The 18,123-nt window shown below is 50.4% G+C and overlaps 1 protein-coding gene across 3 annotated transcripts in view; it reads left to right on the top strand.

The window, feature by feature from the left end:
• The window catches only part of LOC144598244 (vitellogenin-like), an 89,102-nt gene that overhangs the window by 15,031 nt on the left and 55,948 nt on the right, over positions 1 to 18,123 (top strand). For all 3 annotated transcript variants that reach the window (XM_078408146.1, XM_078408147.1, XM_078408148.1), the window contains exons 6-11: positions 2,088 to 2,236; positions 3,414 to 3,564; positions 6,610 to 6,767; positions 9,869 to 10,034; positions 12,046 to 12,171; positions 15,658 to 15,876. In XM_078408146.1, coding sequence (XP_078264272.1) covers positions 2,088 to 2,236; positions 3,414 to 3,564; positions 6,610 to 6,767; positions 9,869 to 10,034; positions 12,046 to 12,171; positions 15,658 to 15,876 — 969 coding nt within the window. The remainder of the gene's footprint in view (positions 1 to 2,087; positions 2,237 to 3,413; positions 3,565 to 6,609; positions 6,768 to 9,868; positions 10,035 to 12,045; positions 12,172 to 15,657; positions 15,877 to 18,123) is intronic.

Consider the following 18,123-nt stretch of genomic DNA (forward strand, 5'->3'; position numbering starts at 1 on the left):
TTCTCTCCCGAGATGCTGCCTGACCTGCTGAGTTACTCCAGCATTTTGTGAATAAATCGATTTGTACCAGCATCTGCAGTTATTTCCTTATACTACAGGTAAGTGCATAGATTGCATCCTTGCTGGAGAGCATGGGGGCGGTCACGGTGGCGCAGCGGTAGAGTTGCCGCCTTACAGCGAATGCAGCGCCGGAGACCCGGGTTCCATCCCGACTACGGGCGCCGTCTGTACGGAGTTTGTACTTTCTCCCCTCCGCGACCTGCGTGGGTTTTCTCCGAGATCTTCAGTTTCCTCCCACACTCCAAAGACGTGCAGGTATTTGGCTTGGTATAAATGTTAAAAGTGTCCATAGTGGGTGTAGGATAGGGTCAATGTGCAGGGATCGCTGGTCGGCGTGGACTTGGTAGGCCAATCTAAACTAAACTCTGAGGGTCAGGTAAACATTGAGCAAAACGCAAAGTCATCAGGTCATAAGGAATAGGAGTAGAATTAGGCCATTCGGCCCATCAAGCCTACTCAATCCGCCATTCAATCATGGCTGATCTGTCTCTCCCTCCTAACCCCATTCTCCTGCCTTCTCCCCATAACCGCTGACACCGGTGCTAATCAAGAATCTACTTGTATCTGCCTTAAAAATATCCACTGACTTGGCCTCCACTGCCTTCTGTGACAAATAATTCCACACATTCGCCACCCTCTGACTAAAGTGCTGGAGGAACTCAGTGGGTCTGAGGAAGGATCTCGACCTAAACCCTCACTGGTCCATTCCCTTCACAAGTGCTGTTCCTCCAACACTTTGCTTCTTTGTACATTCGGTACATTCAACAGAACACAAATCTTAACTCCAAGAAGTCTTACTGCTATTTTCAATCACGGGTATCAGGGGTTATGGAGCGAAGGCAGGAGAATGGGGTTGTGAGAGAAAGATAGAAACATAAAAATATAGAAACATAGAAAATAGGTGCAGCAGGAGGCCATTCGGCCCTTCGAGCCAGCACCGCCTTTCATTGTGATCATGGCTGCTCGTCCACAATCAATAACCCGTGATTGAGAATGATCAGCCATGATCACATTGAATGGCGGTGCTGACTCGAAGGGCCGAATGGCCTCCTCCTGCACCTATTGTCTATTGTCTATTGCCTATTGCCTGCCTTCTCCCCATATCCCTTGATTCTGCTAGCCCCTAGAGCTCTATCTAACTCTCTCTTAAATCCATCCAGTGGCTTCCATTGCCCTCTGTGGCAGAGAATTCCACAAATTCACAACTCTCCGGGTGAGAAACTTCCTTCTCACCTCAGTTTTAAATGGCCTCCCCTTTATTCTTAGACTGTGTGGCCCCTGGTTCTGGACTCCCCCAACATTGGGACCATTTTTCCTGCATCTAGCTTGTTCAGTCCTTTTATAATTTTATACATCTCTATAAGATCCCCTCTCATCCTTCTAAACTCCAGAAGATGGATCAACCACGCTTCTGCTCCGATCGCTTATGAACTTATGAACTTACAAAGCACTTTAGCGAGACTACAAAAGGACACATGAGGAACTCAGCAGGTCAGGCAGCCATGGGTAGATGTCACTTAGGGGGTCGGGACCCTTCTTCAGAGTCTGATTAATTGCCCTCTATTGGCGGAAGGTTGCCTGGGGTCCTACACTGTCTCATGACACAAGGACACCGTAAAACTGCCAGAGGCGGCACGGTGGCGCAGCAGTAGAGTTACTGCCTTACACCACTTACAGCGCCAGAGACCCGGGTTCGATCCCGACTACGGGCGCTGTCTTTACGAAGTTTGCACGTTCTCCCCGTGACCTGCGTGGGTTTTCTCCGAGGTCTTCGGTTTCCTCCCACACTCCAAAGGCGTGCAGGTTTGTAGGTTTGCTTGGCTTGGTGGAAATGTAAATTGTCCCGATTGTGCGTAGGATAGTGTTAGTGCGCGGGGATCGCCGGTCGGCGCGGACACGGTGGGCCGAAGGGCCTGTTTCCGCGCTGTATCTCTGAACTAAACTAAACTAAAGACCACGTGGGCAGAGAGCGAGGGAGAAATCTAAGAGAAGCTAAAGTCAATCACCTTCTGTCTCTTCTCATGTAGAAAGGCAAGAATCTCCGGAGCGTTTCCACATACACCTACGTTTTGAAGGATGTGGGCGGGGGAGCAGAGATATCTGAGGTTGTCAGCCAGGAGACCCATCAGTTCACGCCATTTAATGAATTGGATGGCGCTGCCAGCACCGAATCAAGGTAAACAGAAAGAGGGGATTCTCCTGGTGTAGTCTTTCACCCAGTGTGGGGGAATCGGGAACCAGAAGACATCGGTTTAAGACGAGGGAGGGGAAAGATTTAATAAGAACCTGAGAGGCGACCTTTTTACATCGTCTCTACATCGGCGAGACCAAGAGCAGGCTCGGCGATCGTTTCGCTGAACACCTCCGCTCAGTCCGTCTTCACCTACTTGATCTCCCGGTGGCTCAGCACTTCAACTCCCCCTCCCACTCCCAGTCTGACCTTTCTGTCCTGGGCCTCCTCCATTGTCAGAGTGAGGCCCAACGCAAATTGGAGGAACGGCACCTCATATTTCGCTTGGGCAGCTTACATAGAAACATAGAAAATAGGTGCAGGAGTAGGCCATTAGGCCCTTCGAGCCTGCACCGCCATTCAATATGATCATGGCTGATCATCCAGCTCAGTAACCTGTACCTGCCTTCTCTCCATACCCCCTGATCCCTTTAGCCACAAGGGCCACATCGAACTCCCTCTTAAATATAGCCAATGAACTGGCCTCAACTACCTTCTGTGGCAGAGAATTCCACAGACTCACCACTCTCTGTGTGAAGAAATGTTTTCTCATCTCGGTCCTAAAAGACTTCCCCCTTATCCTTAAGCTGTGACCCCTGGTTCTGGACTCCAACATCGGGAACAATCTTCCCGCATCTAGCCTCTCCAACCCCTTAAGAATTTTATATGTTTCTATAAGATCCCCCCTCAGTCTTCTAAATTCCAGCGAGTATAAGCCTAGTCTATCCAGTCTTTCTTCATATGAAAGCTTACACCCCAGCGGTATGAACGTTGACTTCTCTAACTTCAGATAGTCCCTGCTTTCCCTCTCTCTCCATCCCCTCCCCCTTCCCAGTCTATCTTTGTCCCGCCCCCTCCCCCGACATCAGTCTGAAGGTGGGTCTCGACCCGAAACGTCGCCCATTCCTTCCCTCCCGAGATGCTGCCTGACCCGCTGAGTTACTCCAGTATTTTATGTCTACCCCTTATACCTACATGTCCAGCGGGCTTTCTACAGTGACTGGAGACACCAGGAAGTTGCAATCTGCAGAATGTTCTCAGTTAAGTCATCGATTTCTCTCTCTCTCTCTCTCGGAATATCGCGTGTTCTCACTTCGATGGTTGCCTTTGGTTTTGGAAACAGGCAGCATCTGTACTTGTTGGAATGCAAAGACCAGACCCATCCCACGCCTGAAAACCCCATGGAGAAGCGCGCGGGCCTGAGATATCAGTTCTCCAACGAACTGTCGCAAATCCCGACGCAGTTGGTCAAGACCTCAGACAACGACACCAAGGTATGTGGGATTTTTTTAGATTTAGAGATACAGCGCGGAAACAGGCCCTTCGGCCCACCGAGTCCGCGCCGCCCAGCGATCCCCGCACATTAACACTATCCTACACACTAGGGACAATTTTTACATTTACCCAGTCAATTAACCTACATACCTGCACGTCTTTGGAGTGTGGGAGGAAACCGAAGATCTCGGAGAAAACCCACGCAGGTCACGGGGAGAACGTACAAACTCCGTACAGACGGCGCCCGTAGTCAGGATCGAACCTGAGTCTCCGGCGCTGCATTCGCTGTAAGGCAGCAACTCTACCGCTGCGCCACCGTGCCGATTGTAGCAGAGAGGGAAGGGAAATCTCCACTTTCTTCACCAAAATGGTTTGGCCTTGCATAAACCCCCCCCCCCCCCCCACCCCTTCCATTGACTCCATCTACACCTCACGCTGCCTCGGCAAGGCCAGCAGCATAATCAAGGACCAGTCGCACCCCGGTCACTCCCTCTTCTCCCCTCTCCCATCGGGCAAGAGGTACAGAAGTGCAAAAACGCACACCTCCAGATTCAGGGACAGTTTCTTCCCAGCTGTTATCAAACAACTGAACCATCCTCTCAACTAGAGAGCGGTCCTGACCCACCATCTACCTCATTGGAGACCCTCAGATTACCTTTATCAGACGTTACTGGACTTTATCTTGCACTAAACATTATTAGTCATTCCCTCTTCTCCCCTCTCCCAGTCGGGCAAGAGATATAGATGTGTGAAAACGAACACCTCATGTATCTGTACACTGTAAACAGCTAGATTGTAATCATGTATTGTCTTTCCGCTGACTGGTTAGCACGCAACAAAAGCTTTTCACTGTACCTCGGTACATGTGACAATAAACTAAACTGATAACTGGTAATGGAGATCCCTGTCTCTCATTATAGACAATAGACAATAGGTGCAGGAGGAGGCCATTCGACCCTTCGAGCCAGCACCGCCATTCAATGTGATCATGGCTGATCATTCTCAATCAGTACCCCGTTCCTGCCTTCTCCCCATACCCCCTGACTCCGCTATCCTTAAGAGCTCTATCTAGCTCTCTCTTGAATGCATTCAGAGAATTGGCCTCCATTGCTTTCTGAGGCAGAGAATTCCACAGATTTACAACTCTCCGACTGAAAAAGTTTTTCCTCGTCTCCGTTCTAAATGGCCTACCCCTTATTCTTAAGCAGTGGCTCCTGGTTCTGGACTCCTCCAACATTGGGAACATGTTTCCTGCCTCTAATGTGCCCAACCCCTTAATAATCTTATATGTTTCGATAAGATCTCCTCTCATCCTTCTAAATTCCAGTGTATACAAGCCTAGTCGCTCCAGTCTTTCAACATACGACAGTCCCACCATTCCGGGAATTAACCTAGTAAACCTATGCTGCACGCCCTCAATAGCAAGAATATCCTTCCTCAAATCTGGAGGCCAAAACTGCACACAGTACTCCAGGTGCGGTCTCACTAGGGCCCTGTACAACTGCAGAAGGACCTCTTTGCTCCTATACTCAAGTCCTCTTGTTATGAAGGCCAAAATTCCATTGGCTTTCTTCACTGTCTGCTGTACCTGCATGCTTCCTTTCAGTGACTGATGCACTAGGACACCCAAATCTCGTTGTACGTCATTGACACCATTCAGATAATAATCTGCCTTCCTATTCTTACCACCAAAGTGGATAACCTCACACTTATCCACATTAAACTGCATCTGCCATGCATCCACCCACTCACACAACCTGTCCAAGTCACCCTGCAACCTCATAGCATCTTCCGCACAGTTCACACTACCACCCAGCTTTGTATCATCTGCAAATTTGCTAATGGTACTTTTAATCCCTTCATCCAAGTCATTCACTTATACGGTCCAATTCTATATAATGCCATCGTAGAGTCTATCCTCACCTTCTCCATCATGGGCTGGTTTGGCTCAGCCACCAAGCACGACATCCAGAGGCTGCAACGGATCGTTCGCACAGCTGAGAAGGTTGTTGGCTGCAACCTTCCCCCCATTGATGAACTGTACACTGCAAGGGCCAGGAAGCGAGCGGGCAAGATCATCTCTGACCCCTCTCACCCTGGCCACAAAGTCTTTGAAGCACTTCCCTCTGGAAGGCGACTCCGGACTTTCAAAGCAGCCACAGCCAGACATAAAAACAGGTTTTCTTTCCGCGAGTATTAGCTCTACTCCACAGCCAAAAGTCTGCAGCCTCTTTTTGCTCTGGTTTATTTCACTCACATGTTTAAACTGTAATGTTGTATTCTTAATGTTTTAATGTTTTATGCTTTATTCTTAATTGTTTGTTGGTGTTTCTTCTGCAGGTCCTTCTGCAGTTGTACTGGGCCCTAGTGAGACCGCACATGGAGTACTGTGTGCAGTTTCGGTCTCCAAATTTGAGGAAGGATATTCTTGCTATTGAGGGCGTGCAGCATAGGTTAATTCCCGGAATGGCGGGACTATCATATGTTGAAAGACTGGAGCAACTAAGCTTGTATACACTGGAATTTAGAAGGATGAGAGGAGATCTTATCGAAACGTATAAGATTATTAAGGGGTTGGACACGTTAAAGGCAGGAAACATGTTCCCAATGTTGAGGGAGTCCAGAACCAGGGGCCACAGTTTAAGAATAAGGGGTAGGTCATTCAGAACTGAGATGAGGAAAAACTTTTTCAGTCAGAGAATTGTGAATCTGTGGAATTCTCTGCCTCAGAAGGCAGTGGAGGCCAATTCTCTGAATGCATTCAAGAGAGAGCTAGATAGAGCTCTTAAGGATAGCGGAGTCAGGGGGTATGGGGAGAAGGCAGGAACGGGGTACTGATTGAGAATGATCAGCCATGATCACATTGAATGGCGGTGCTGGCTCGAAGGGCCGAATGGCCTCCTCCTGCACCTATTGTCTACTGTTGTTACTTGCGAGCGGAGCACCAAGGCACATTCCTTGTATGTGTACATACTTGGCCAATAAACCTATGAACTTGTTCAATTTGCGGCATGGAACTCATGCTCTCACGGTTTGTTTAACAGGTTGCTAAAGTGCTGGAAGAGTTGGTTCGCCTCAACCAGGAGAAGGCTCATCCAGATGCTCCCCAGATGTTCCTGCAGCTCATCCAGCTGTTACGTTCGGCCGACATACATGGCCTTCAAAGCATTTGGAAAAAGAACGCCAACAAGCAGAGCCACAGGTGACAAAGGAGGGCAGAGCAGGCCGGGGGGGGGGGGGGGGGGGGGGGCTGGAGGGCAACCTAACGACAAAGGCGAGGAGTAGACACAAAGTGTGGAGGAAGGAACGGCAGATGCTGGTTTACACCGAAGATAGGCACAAAAAAGCTGGAGTAACTCGGCGGGACAGGCTGCATCTCTGGAGAAAAGGATCTCTGGTGACGTTTCGGGTCGAGACCCTTCTTCAGACCGAGAGTCGGGGGGTGGGGGTAAGGGAAACGAGAGACGTAGACGGTGATGTAGAGAGATACAGAACAAATGAATTGCTATTGAGGGCGTGCAGCGTAGGTTTACTAGGTTAATTCCCGGAATGGCGGGACTGTCATATGTTGAAAGACTGGAGCGACTAGGCTTGTATACACTGGAATTTAGAAGGATGAGAGGGGATCTTATCGAAACGTATAAAATTATTAAGGGGTTGGACACGTTAGAGGCAGGAAACATGTTCCCAATGTTGGGGGAGTCCAGAACCAGGGGCCACAGTTTAAGAATAAGGGGTAGGCCATTTAGAACAGAGATGAGGAAAAACTTTTTCAGTCAGAGAGTTGTGAATCTGTGGAATTCTCTGCCTCAGAGGGCAGTGGAGGCCAATTCTCTGAATACATTCAAGAGAGAGCTAGATAGAGCTCTTAAGGATAGCGGAGTCAGGGGGTATGGGGAGAAGGCAGGAACGGGGTACTGATTGAGAATGATCAGCCATGATCACATTGAATGGCGGTGCTGGCTTGAAGGGTCGAATGGCCTCCTCCTGCACCTATTTTCTATTGTCTATTGTCTATTGAATGAAAGATAGGCAAAAAAGGCCCGACGATAAAGGCCATTGTTAGCTGTGGTCTCGGTGAAAACGAGTTACAGACAACAAGGCTCAACAAGATGAATTTGAAACTAGTGCAACGACTTGGGTGGGGGATGGACGGGGAGAGAGGGGATGCAAGGGTTACTTGAAGTTAGAGAAATCAATGTTCATACCGCTGGCACACAAAGTTCTTCATTATTAAGGGTGTCAACGTTTGCGGAGAGCAGGCAAGAGAATGGGGTTGAGAGGGAAAGATGGACCTGCCAGGTTTGAATGGTGAAGTGGTCTCAATGGGCCAAATGGCCTGATTTTGCTCCTATGACTTGTGCCTTTAGAAAGGAGATAAGGAGGAATTTTCTTTAGTCAGAAGGTGGTGAATCTGTGGAATTCTACCGCAGACAGGTGTGGAGGACAAGTCGTTGGATATTTTTAGGGCGCAGATTGACATATTCTTGATTTGTACGGGTGTCAGGGGTTGTGGGGACCAGGCAGGAGAATGGGGTTGAGAGAGAAAGATAGATCAGCCATGATTGAATGGCAGAGTAGACTTGAAGGGCTGAATGGCCTAATTTTGCTCCTATGACTCATGAACACGAATTAAATGGGTTGGTGTAGGATTAGTACAAGTGGATGGTTGATAGTTGGAGTGGACTCGATGGCACGGTGGCGCAGCGGTAGAGGTGCTGCCTTACAGAGCTTACAGCATCAGAGACCCGGGTTCGATCCCGACTTCGGGTGCTGTCTGTGCGGAGTTTGCACGTTCTCCCCGTGACCTGGGTGGGTTTTCTCCGAGATCTTCGGTTTCCTCCCACACTCCAAAGTCGTGCAGGTTTGTAGGTTCATAGGCTTGGTGTAAATGTAAATTGTCCCTAGTGTGTGTAGGGTCGTGTAAACGTGTGGGGATCGCTGGTTGATGCGAACTCGGCGGGCTGAAGGGCCTGTTTACGCGCTGTATCTCTAAACTAAACCACGGATATTTTTGGAGATTGACAGAGTCTTGATCGGTAAGGGTGTCTGGGGTTTTGGGGAGAAGGCAGGAGAATGGGGTTGAGATAGAAAGATAGACCAGCCATGATTGAATGGCAGAGTAAACATGAAGGGTGGAATGGACCAATTCTGCTCCTATGACTTACGAACATGAACAAAATGGGTTGGTAGAGTCATTGAGTCATAGATTGATACAGTGTGGAAACAGGCCCTTCGGCCCAACACGCCCACACCGGCCAACAATGTCCCAGCTACCCTAGTCCTACTTGCCTGCATTTGGTCCATAACCCTCCAAATCTGTCCTATCCATGTACCTGTCCAACTGTTTCTTAAACGATGGGATAGTCCCAGCCTCAACCACCTCCTCTGGCAGCTTGTTCCATACACCCACCACCCTCTGTGTGAAAAAGTCACCTCTCAGATTCCTATTAAATCTTTTCCCCTTCACCTTGAACCTATGTCCTCTGGTCCTCGATTCCCCCACTCTGGGCAAAAGACTCTGTGCATCTACCCGATCTATTCCTTTCATAATTTTGTGTACCTCTATAAGATCCCCCCTCATCCTCCTGCGCTCCATGGAATAGAGACCCAGCCTGCTCAACCTCTCCCTGGAGCTCACACCCTGTAGTCCTGGCAACATCCTCGTAAATCTTTCCTGAACCCTTTCAAGCATGACAATATCGTTCCTATAACATGGTGCCCAGAACTGAACACAATATTCTAAATGCGGCCTCACCAACGTCTTATACAACTGCAACATGACCTCCCAACGTCTGTACTCCACTCTCTGACTGATCGTTGGTGTAGGATTAGTGCAAGTGGATGGGTAATGGGTGGCTTGGACCTGATGGGCTTAAGGGCACATGTATCATCTCCCTATGACCAGATGCAGGAAGATTGTTCCCGATGTTGGGGAAGTCCAGAACAAGGGGTCACAGTTTAAGGATAAGGGGGAAGTCTTTTAGGACCGAGATGAGAACGTTTTTCTTCACACAGAGAGTGGTGAATCTGTGGAATTCTCTGCCACAGAAGGTAGTTGAGGCCAGTTCATTGGCTATATTTAAGAGGGAGTTAGATGTGGCCCTTGTAGCTAAAGGGATCAGGGGGTATGGAGAGAAGGCAGGTACGGGATACTGAGTTGGATGATCAGCCATGATCATATTGAATGGCGTTGCGTACAGGCTCGAAGGGCCGAATGGCCTACTCCTGCACCTATTTTCTATGTTTCTATGTTTCTATGACTCCCTGTTGTCAGCGATGTCTGTCTTTCCCTGATTCCAGGCAGTGGATTCTGGATTCCATCCCCACCACAGCCACGCATGGAGCCGTTGAGTTCATCCAGGCCAAGATTGAACAGGGGGAGTTCACGCAGTTCGAGGCCGCCCAGGCTGTGATCTTCGTCCTGCACTCCATCAAACCCGACTGCCACGGTGTGGACAATGCAACGGTGAGCCTTCACTTCCCTCTCAGCTCGCGTGGTTCGGAGGCACGGTGGCGCGGCGGTAGAGTCGCTGCCTCTCAGCGCCAGAGACCCGTGTTCGATCCTGACCACGGGTGCTGTCCGTGTGGAGACCTCGCCGGTCAGAAGAGTGCAACTTGCCGAAGATAGATACAAGATGCTGGAGTAACTCGACGGGACAGGCAGCATCTCTGGAGAGAAGGAATGGGTGACGTTTTGGGTCGAGACCCTTCTTCAGACTGAGAGTCAGGGGAGAGGGAGACACAGAGATAGGGAAGGGTAAGGTGTGAAAAGGACAGATGGTGATCAGGGAAATGTAGAGTGGTTCATTATTAGCTATGGGGCAGGTGAGAACGAGATATACAATACAATACAATAATACAATACAATATATCTTTATTGTCATTGTACCCAGGGGTACAACGAGATTGGGAATGCGCCTCCCATACGATGCAATAATTTAAGTAATTTAGACAACAGCAACCCAACGAAACGAAACAATTGTAACAGTTTTAGACAGTGTAAAGTGCAAGTTGATCTATGCGTTGTGGCCATCCGGCTCAGCAGGACCGGTTCATAGCAGCTATGGCCCTGGGTATGAAGCTGTTCCTGAGTCTGGAGGTGCGGGCGTAGAAGGCCTTGTATCGTCTGCCCGATGGAAGGAGTTCGAACAGACTGTTGCAGGGGTGTGAAGAGTCTTTGTGGATGCTGGTGGCTTTTCTGAGGGATCGTGTGTTGTAGATGCCCTCCAAGTCTGGTAGCTGTGTTCCGATGGCCCTCTGAGCTCTACCACACAGGGATGCCATGCGTTAGGATGCTCTCTATGGTGCAGCGGTAGAAGGTCGTCAGCAGCTGTTGCGGTAGACCAGACTTTTTCAGTGTTCTTAAGTAGAACAGTCTTTGTTGTGCCTTCTTGACCAGCGCAGCAGTGTTATTGGACCATGTTAGGTCCTCCGAAATGTGAGTGCCCAGAAACTTGAAGCTGGACACTCAAGCAGGTATAACTTGCCTCCTTGTTGTTTTGGCGAGAGGTGATTGGGTCACGGTAGCTCAGCGGCAGAGTTGCTGCCTTACAGCGCCAGAGACCCGGGTTCGATCCTGACCACAGGTTCTGTCTTTTTCGGAGATTGTACCTTCTCCCCGTGACCTGCGTGGGTTTTCTTCGAGAACCTACGGTTTCCTCCCACACTCCGAAAGATGTACGGGTCAGATGTAGGTTAATTGGCTTGGTATAAATGTAAGTGAGTGTGTGTGCGGGGATCGCTGGTCGGCGCGGACTCAGTGCGCGGCAGGGCCTGTGTCTCTTGCTGTATCTCTAAACTAAACTAAACTGAACTGAATTTGAGTATAGGAGCAGGGAGGTTCTGCTGCAGTTGTACAGGGCATTGGTGAGACCACACCTGGAGTATTGCGTACAGTTTTGGTCTCCTAATCTGAGGAAAGACATTCTTGCCATAGAGGGAGTACAGAGAAGGTTCACCAGATTGATTCCTGGGATGGCAGGACTTTCATATGAAGAAAGACTGGATAGACTCGGCTTGTACTCGCTGGAATTTAGAAGACTGAGGGGTGATCATATTGAAACATATAAAATTCTTAAGGGGTTGGAGAGGCTAGATGCAGGAAGATTGTTCCCGATGTTGGGGAAGTCCAGAACAAGGGGTCACAGTTTAAGGATAAGGGGGAAGTCTTTTAGGACCGAGATGAGAACGTTTTTTCTCACACTGAGAGTGGCGAATCTGTGGAATTCTCTGCCACAGAAGGTAGTTGAGGCCAGTTCATTGGCTATATTTAAGAGGGAGTTAGATGTGGCCCTTGTGGCTAAAGGGATCAGGGGGTATGGAGAGAAGGCAGGTACGGGATACTGAGTTGGATGATCAGCCATGATCATATTGAATGGCGGTGCAGGCTCGAAGGGCCGAATGGCCTACTCCTGCACCTATTTTCTATGTTTCTATGTTTCTAAACTGAAAATACATTTCTCCTTTTTGTTCCCCAGATGCTGTTGTCCAGCCCTTACATGCAGAGGAACCCTTTCCTACGTCAAATCACTTTGCTGGCGTACGGATCACTGGTGCAAAGATACTGCGCTACCATCCGCATCTGTCCCGATGAAGCTCTCCAGGTACCTGAGTGGATGCAGAGAGGATATTTCCACCCGTGGGAGAGTCTAGGACCAGAGGCCGCAGCCTCAGAATTAAAGGGCCCACCTTCCGAGAGGATTTATTCTCAAAATGCTGGAGTAACTCAGCGGGTCAGGCAGCATCTCAGGAGAGAAGGAACAGGTGACGTTTCGGGTCGAGACCCTTCTTCAGTCTGAAGAAGAAGTCACCCGTTCCTTCTCTCCTGAGATGCTGCCTGACCCGCCGAGTTACTCCAGCATTTTGTGAATAAATACCTTCGATTTGTACCAGCATCTGCAGTTATTTTCTTACACCTTCAGAAAGGAGATTTGGATGAATCTCGTTAAAGGGCCTGTCCCACTTAGGCGGTGTTAAGGTGACTGCCGGTGACTAGGCTGTCGCCGAACATTCGCCGGGGTGTCGCGAGCGCGATCGTGAGGAGTCTTCAATGAATCGTAGTGGATCTCGGCGCGTCGCGGAAAAGTTTACCTGCTAGAAATTTCTCGGCGACAGCTGGCTTGTCGCCAGGTATCGTAGCTTATTGCGGGCGCTGTCTGTCGCACGCTGTCCCCAGGTTTGCTAGGTTGTCGCAGGTGCATTTAGAAGCACGTAATATTAAATTAAGAAAAGGCATTTGAAGATACCAGAAGATAGTTTTGTTTGACCAATTTATTTACCGTCAGGACATTTGACGGGTAGATTGGAGATGACAGTTTGACGGTCAGGTAAGCGTGGGAATTTCGCGATGTTTCCGAAGACGGTGTAATCTCTTAGCCAGGTGCAAGCTTCACAAAAAAAGCAACTTGTATCGACCTGACTCGGCATTGTCGTGGTCATTGTCGTGGTCATTGTCGTGGTCATTGTCGTGGTCATTGTCGTGGTCATTGTCGTGGTCATTGTCGTGGTCATTGTCGTGGTCACTGTCGTGGTCACTGTAGTGGTCATTGTCGTGGTCATTGTCGTGGTCATTGTCGTGGTCGTTGTCGTGGTCGTTGTCGTGGTCGTTGTCGTGGTCGTTGTCGTGGTCGTTGTCGTGGTCGTTGTCGTGGTCATTGTCGTGGTCATTGTCGTGGTCACTATCGTGGTCATTGTCGTGGTCATTGTCGTGGTCATTGTCGTGGTCACTGTCGTGGTCATTGTCGTGGTCATTGTCGCGGTCATTGTCGCGGTCATTGTTGTGGTCGTTGTCGTGGTCATTGTCGTGGTCATTGTCGTGGTCGTTGTCGTGGTCATTGTCGTGGTCATTGTCGTGGTCATTGTCGTGGTCGCTGTCGTGGCCATTGTCGTGGTCATTGTCATGGTCATTGTCGTGGTCATTGTCGTGGTCATTGTCGTGGTCATTGTCGTGGTCATTGTCGTGGTCATTGTCGTGGTCATTGTCGTGGGGTAAAAGAAAAATGTCGACGATCTGCTAGGACTTTGACAGTCGCTGGCAGTCGCCTTAAAAACATCATAACTGGGACCGGCCCTTTTGTCAGAGGCTGGTGAATCTGTGGAGTTTATTGACACAGAGGTGCAATGGAGGCCAAGCTTCCATGGCAGTAAGAAAAGGAAACTAGCACCTCGAAAACGCTAAAAACTAGATCTTCAAAATGTATTAAACTTTTAAAATTACAAAAAAATATTTTTGCAAAGGTTTAAAAAAATAAATGCTATTAATTAAATAACATTTTACCTTCCAGGGCAAAGATCTGCCAAAAACACCAACAGCAAGGAGTGATAGTTTAGTTTAATTGGTTATCTTCACGAGGTACAGTGTTTAGTTTATTAACTTCACGAGGTACAGTGAAAAGCTCTTCATTGCCTGCCATCCAGTCAGTGAAAAGACCGTCCGTCATTACAATCGAGCCGTCCACAGTGTAGGAGCCATTTTGCAGTTATTTTTGCTTATTAATATCATTACCTTGTATTCTGCTGTAGTTTGGACACTATAGAGTTAATGCAATGCTTACGTTGGGGCTGGGCGTAGCCAGAGTACGGCCAGTTGGGTACGTGCTGGCACAGAGTGGTGTGAGCTGGGAGGTGCTGAAAGAGGGTCAGCTAGAAACTCCACCAAAAGATTTATCAGCCACGATGTAATCGCCTGTAAGCTTTATTAACTAGAAGATTAATACAAACTGCGTCGAAGTTATGTCTGGCAATTCGTAACGATCGCATAGACTGTGGTAAGATATGGAATTTTACCTGGCAATTAATAATCAGTCGATGACAAAAGATATGCCAATATGTTTATTGCACCTTCAAATAAAGAAGACTAACTATTAAACGTCAAGGAGGATCTCTGTTATTAGTTGTTCGAGTCATTACGCTTATCGCTGACCCGGTCTATGCAAGTGGCAGCTTGGGAGCTGATTGAGATAAACGAGAAGCTGGCCGCTACACACAATGTACAGATACAGGATAAAGGGAATAGCGTTTAGTGCAGGGTAAAGTCCGATTAACGATACAGGCGCCCCTCAGCTTCCCATGGGGTTCCGTTCCAAGGAACCCATCGGAATGCATTGCAGTAGGCGCGATCACGTGGCCGGAAGCGAGCGGCGGCTCGCCACGGGTCGCTGCTGTTTTGTACCATCGCAAAGTCGAACTGTCACAAGTCAAAGCATCTGTGAGCCGGGGTGGGGGCACCTGTAGTCCGAATGTTTCCCATGAGGCTGACGGGAGGTTAGGACCACTCTTCAGCTGGTGGTAGGATGGTTCAGATGCCTGATAACAGCTGGGAAGAAACATGTCCCTGAATCTGGAGGTGTGCGTTTTAACACTTCTGCCCCTCTTGAATGAATGAAAGAATGAATGAATGAATGAATGAATGAATGAATGAATGAATGAATGAATGAATGAATGAATGAATGAATGAATGAATGAATGATGTGTTGGAAAATGACCGCAGATGCTGGTACAAATCGAAGGTATCACAAAACGCTGGAGTAACTCAGCGGGTCAGGCAGCATCTCTGGAGAGAAGAAATGGGCGAAGGGTCTCGACCCGAAACGTCGCCCATTCCTTCTCTCCAGAGATGCTGCCTGACCCGTTGAGTTACTCCAGCATTTAATTAATGAATGACAGCCTATTGTCAAATCTTACCTGATGGGAGAGGGGAGAAGAGAGAGAGACTGGGGTGAGAGTTGTCCTTATGCTGAGGTGTTACTTGCCGTTACTGAGATGTCGTGGTCTTTTCATAACTTCATAGGTTCTCGGAGCAGAATTAGGGCCATTCGGCCCATCAAGTCTCTTCCGCCATTCAATCATGGCTGATCTATCTCTCCCTCCTAACCCCATTCTCCTGCCTTCTCCTCATAACTCCTGACGCCCGTACTAATCAAGAATCTGTCAATCTCGGCCTCAAACATATCCATTGGCACGGCCAGAACGCCCAGAGGAAGCCCGCGCGGTTACTGGGAGGACATGCAAATGGGCTGATCTATCTCTCCCATTCCACCCCATCCTCCAGCCTCCTCCCCTTAAGCCGTTGAGTATTTGTTTCTCTGCAGCCACTCCACGAGCTGGTGGTGGAAGCCGGGAGCCGGGGCCACGAAGAGGAGACGGTCCTCGGCCTCAAGGCCATCGGCAACGCGGGCCAAGCGGCCAGCCTGAAGCGCATCCAGAAACTGCTGCCCGGCTTCAGCAGCGGGGCCAGTGGCGTCTCCAACAGGATCCATGCGGCGGCCGTGATGGCCCTGCGCAACATCGGCAACAAGGAGCCGCGCAAGGTGAGGGCGAGGGCCGGCGGGCACGCTGGCACCCCAGGGTGCTACGGATGTCCACAGGGATCTCCTACCACCCGTCCCATGTCCACACTCATGATGAGGATGGTGTGGTGTGGTGTAGTTTGGTTTGGTTTGGTTTGGTTTGGTTTGGTTTTGTTTGGTTTGCCGCTGCGCCACTGTGCCGCCCTGTTCTTCTAAGAGATGAATGATTCAGGTCAGAGTTGGTCCTGGCATTGTGTTCGGCACTGACATTGTGGGCCAAAGGGCCTTTCCCTGTCCCTATGTTGTAATTCAGTTTCGTGGAAGCAGTCAGGACGGTGGAAGTGGACGGTTGCCATTCAGATTGGAGGCCTGTGACCAGTGGTGTGTCAAGTCTGTCCAAGAATAATGGACTAGGAAAATAAGCTGAAAAGGTTGGGTAATTATGAAGCACTGGGATAGATGCCAGACAAGGGCAGGTGGGACTAGCATAGTTGGGGCACCCTGGTCGGAATGGGCAAGTTGGGCCGAAGGGCCTGTTTCCATGTTGCATGACTATGGCTGTGTCTGGGTCCATTGGTTTCATTCGGCACTGACAGAATGAAGGGCTGTGGCAGATACTGTTACAATATTTAAAAGACATTTGGACAGGTACATGGATAGGAAATGTTTAGTGGGATGTGGGTGAAACCAGGGCAGGTGGGACGAGAGTAGATGGGGCATCTTGCTTGGCAGGGGCAAGCTGGGCCGAAGGGCCTGTTTTCATGATGAATGACTCTGTGACTTTGGGGCGGCAGAGTGGTGCAGTGGTAGAGTTGCTGCCTCACAGCGCCAGAGACCCAGGTTCGATCCTGACTACGGGTGCTGTCTGTACAGAGTTTGTACGTTCTCTGCATGACCTGCATGGGTTTTCCCCGAGATCTTCAAGAGAGAGTTAGATTTAGCTCTTACGGCTAAGGGAATCAAGGGATATGGGGAAAAAGCCAAAACTGGGTACTGATTTTGGTTGATCAGCCATGATCATATTGAATGGCGGTGCTGGCTTGAAGGGCCGGATGGCCTACTTCTGCACCTATTTTCTATGTTTCTAAGTTTTGGTTTCCTCCCCCACTCTAAAGACGTACAGGTTTGTAGGTGAATTGGCTTGGTATGAATGTAAATTGTCCCTAGTGTGTGGTAGGATAGCGTTAGTGTGCGGGGATTGCTGGTCGTTGTGGACTCGGTGGGCCGAAGGACCTGTTTCCGGCAGCGGGGGGGGGGGCGAGTGTGTTTGGGGAGGGGGGCCGAGTGTGTCGGGGAGCGGGGCGAGTGTGTTCGGGGCCGAGTGTGTTCGGGGAGCAGGGCCTAGTGTGTCGGGGAGCGGGGCCGAGTGTGTCGGGGAGCGGGGCGAGTGTGTTCGGGGCCGAGTGTGTCGGGGAGTGGGGCCGAGTGTGTCGGGGAGCGGGGCCGAGTGTGTTTGGGGAGGGGGCCGAGTGTGTCAAGGAGCGGGGCCGAGTGTGTCGGGGAGCGGGGCGAGTGGGTTCGGGGCCGGATGGCCTACTTCTGCACCTATTTTCTATGTTTCTAAGTTTTGGTTTCCTCCCCCACTCTAAAGACGTACAGGTTTGTAGGTGAATTGGCTTGGTATGAATGTAAATTGTCCCTAGTGTGTGGTAGGATAGCGTTAGTGTGCGGGGATTGCTGGTCGTTGTGGACTCGGTGGGCCGAAGGACCTGTTTCCGGCAGCGGGGGGGGAGGCGAGTGTGTTTGGGGAGGGGGGCCGAGTGTGTCGGGGAGCGGGGCGAGTGTGTTCGGGGCCGAGTGTGTTCGGGGAGCAGGGCCTAGTGTGTCGGGGAGCGGGGCCGAGTGTGTCGGGGAGCGGGGCGAGTGTGTTCGGGGCCGAGTGTGTCGGGGAGTGGGGCCGAGTGTGTCGGGGAGCGGGGCCGAGTGTGTTTGGGGAGGGGGCCGAGTGTGTCAGGGAGCGGGGCCGAGTGTGTCGGGGAGCGGGGCGAGTGGGTACGGGGAGCGGGGCGAGTGTGTCGGGGCCGAGTGTGTCGGGGCCGAGTGTGTCGGGGAGTGGGGCCGAGTGTGTCAGGGAGCGGGGCGAGTGTGTTCGGGGCCGAGTGTGTCGGGGAGTGGGGCCGAGTGTGTCGGGGAGCAGGGCCGAGTGTGTTTGGGGAGGGGGCCGAGTGTGTCAGGGAGCGGGGCCGAGTGTGTCGGGGAGCGGGGCCGAGTGTGTCGGGGAGCGAGGCGAGTGGGTTCGGGGAGCAGGGCGAGTGTGTCGGGGCCGAG

This window comes from Rhinoraja longicauda, chromosome 11 (assembly GCF_053455715.1).
Source record: "Rhinoraja longicauda isolate Sanriku21f chromosome 11, sRhiLon1.1, whole genome shotgun sequence".
NCBI classification, from domain to species: Eukaryota; Metazoa; Chordata; class Chondrichthyes; order Rajiformes; family Arhynchobatidae; genus Rhinoraja; species Rhinoraja longicauda.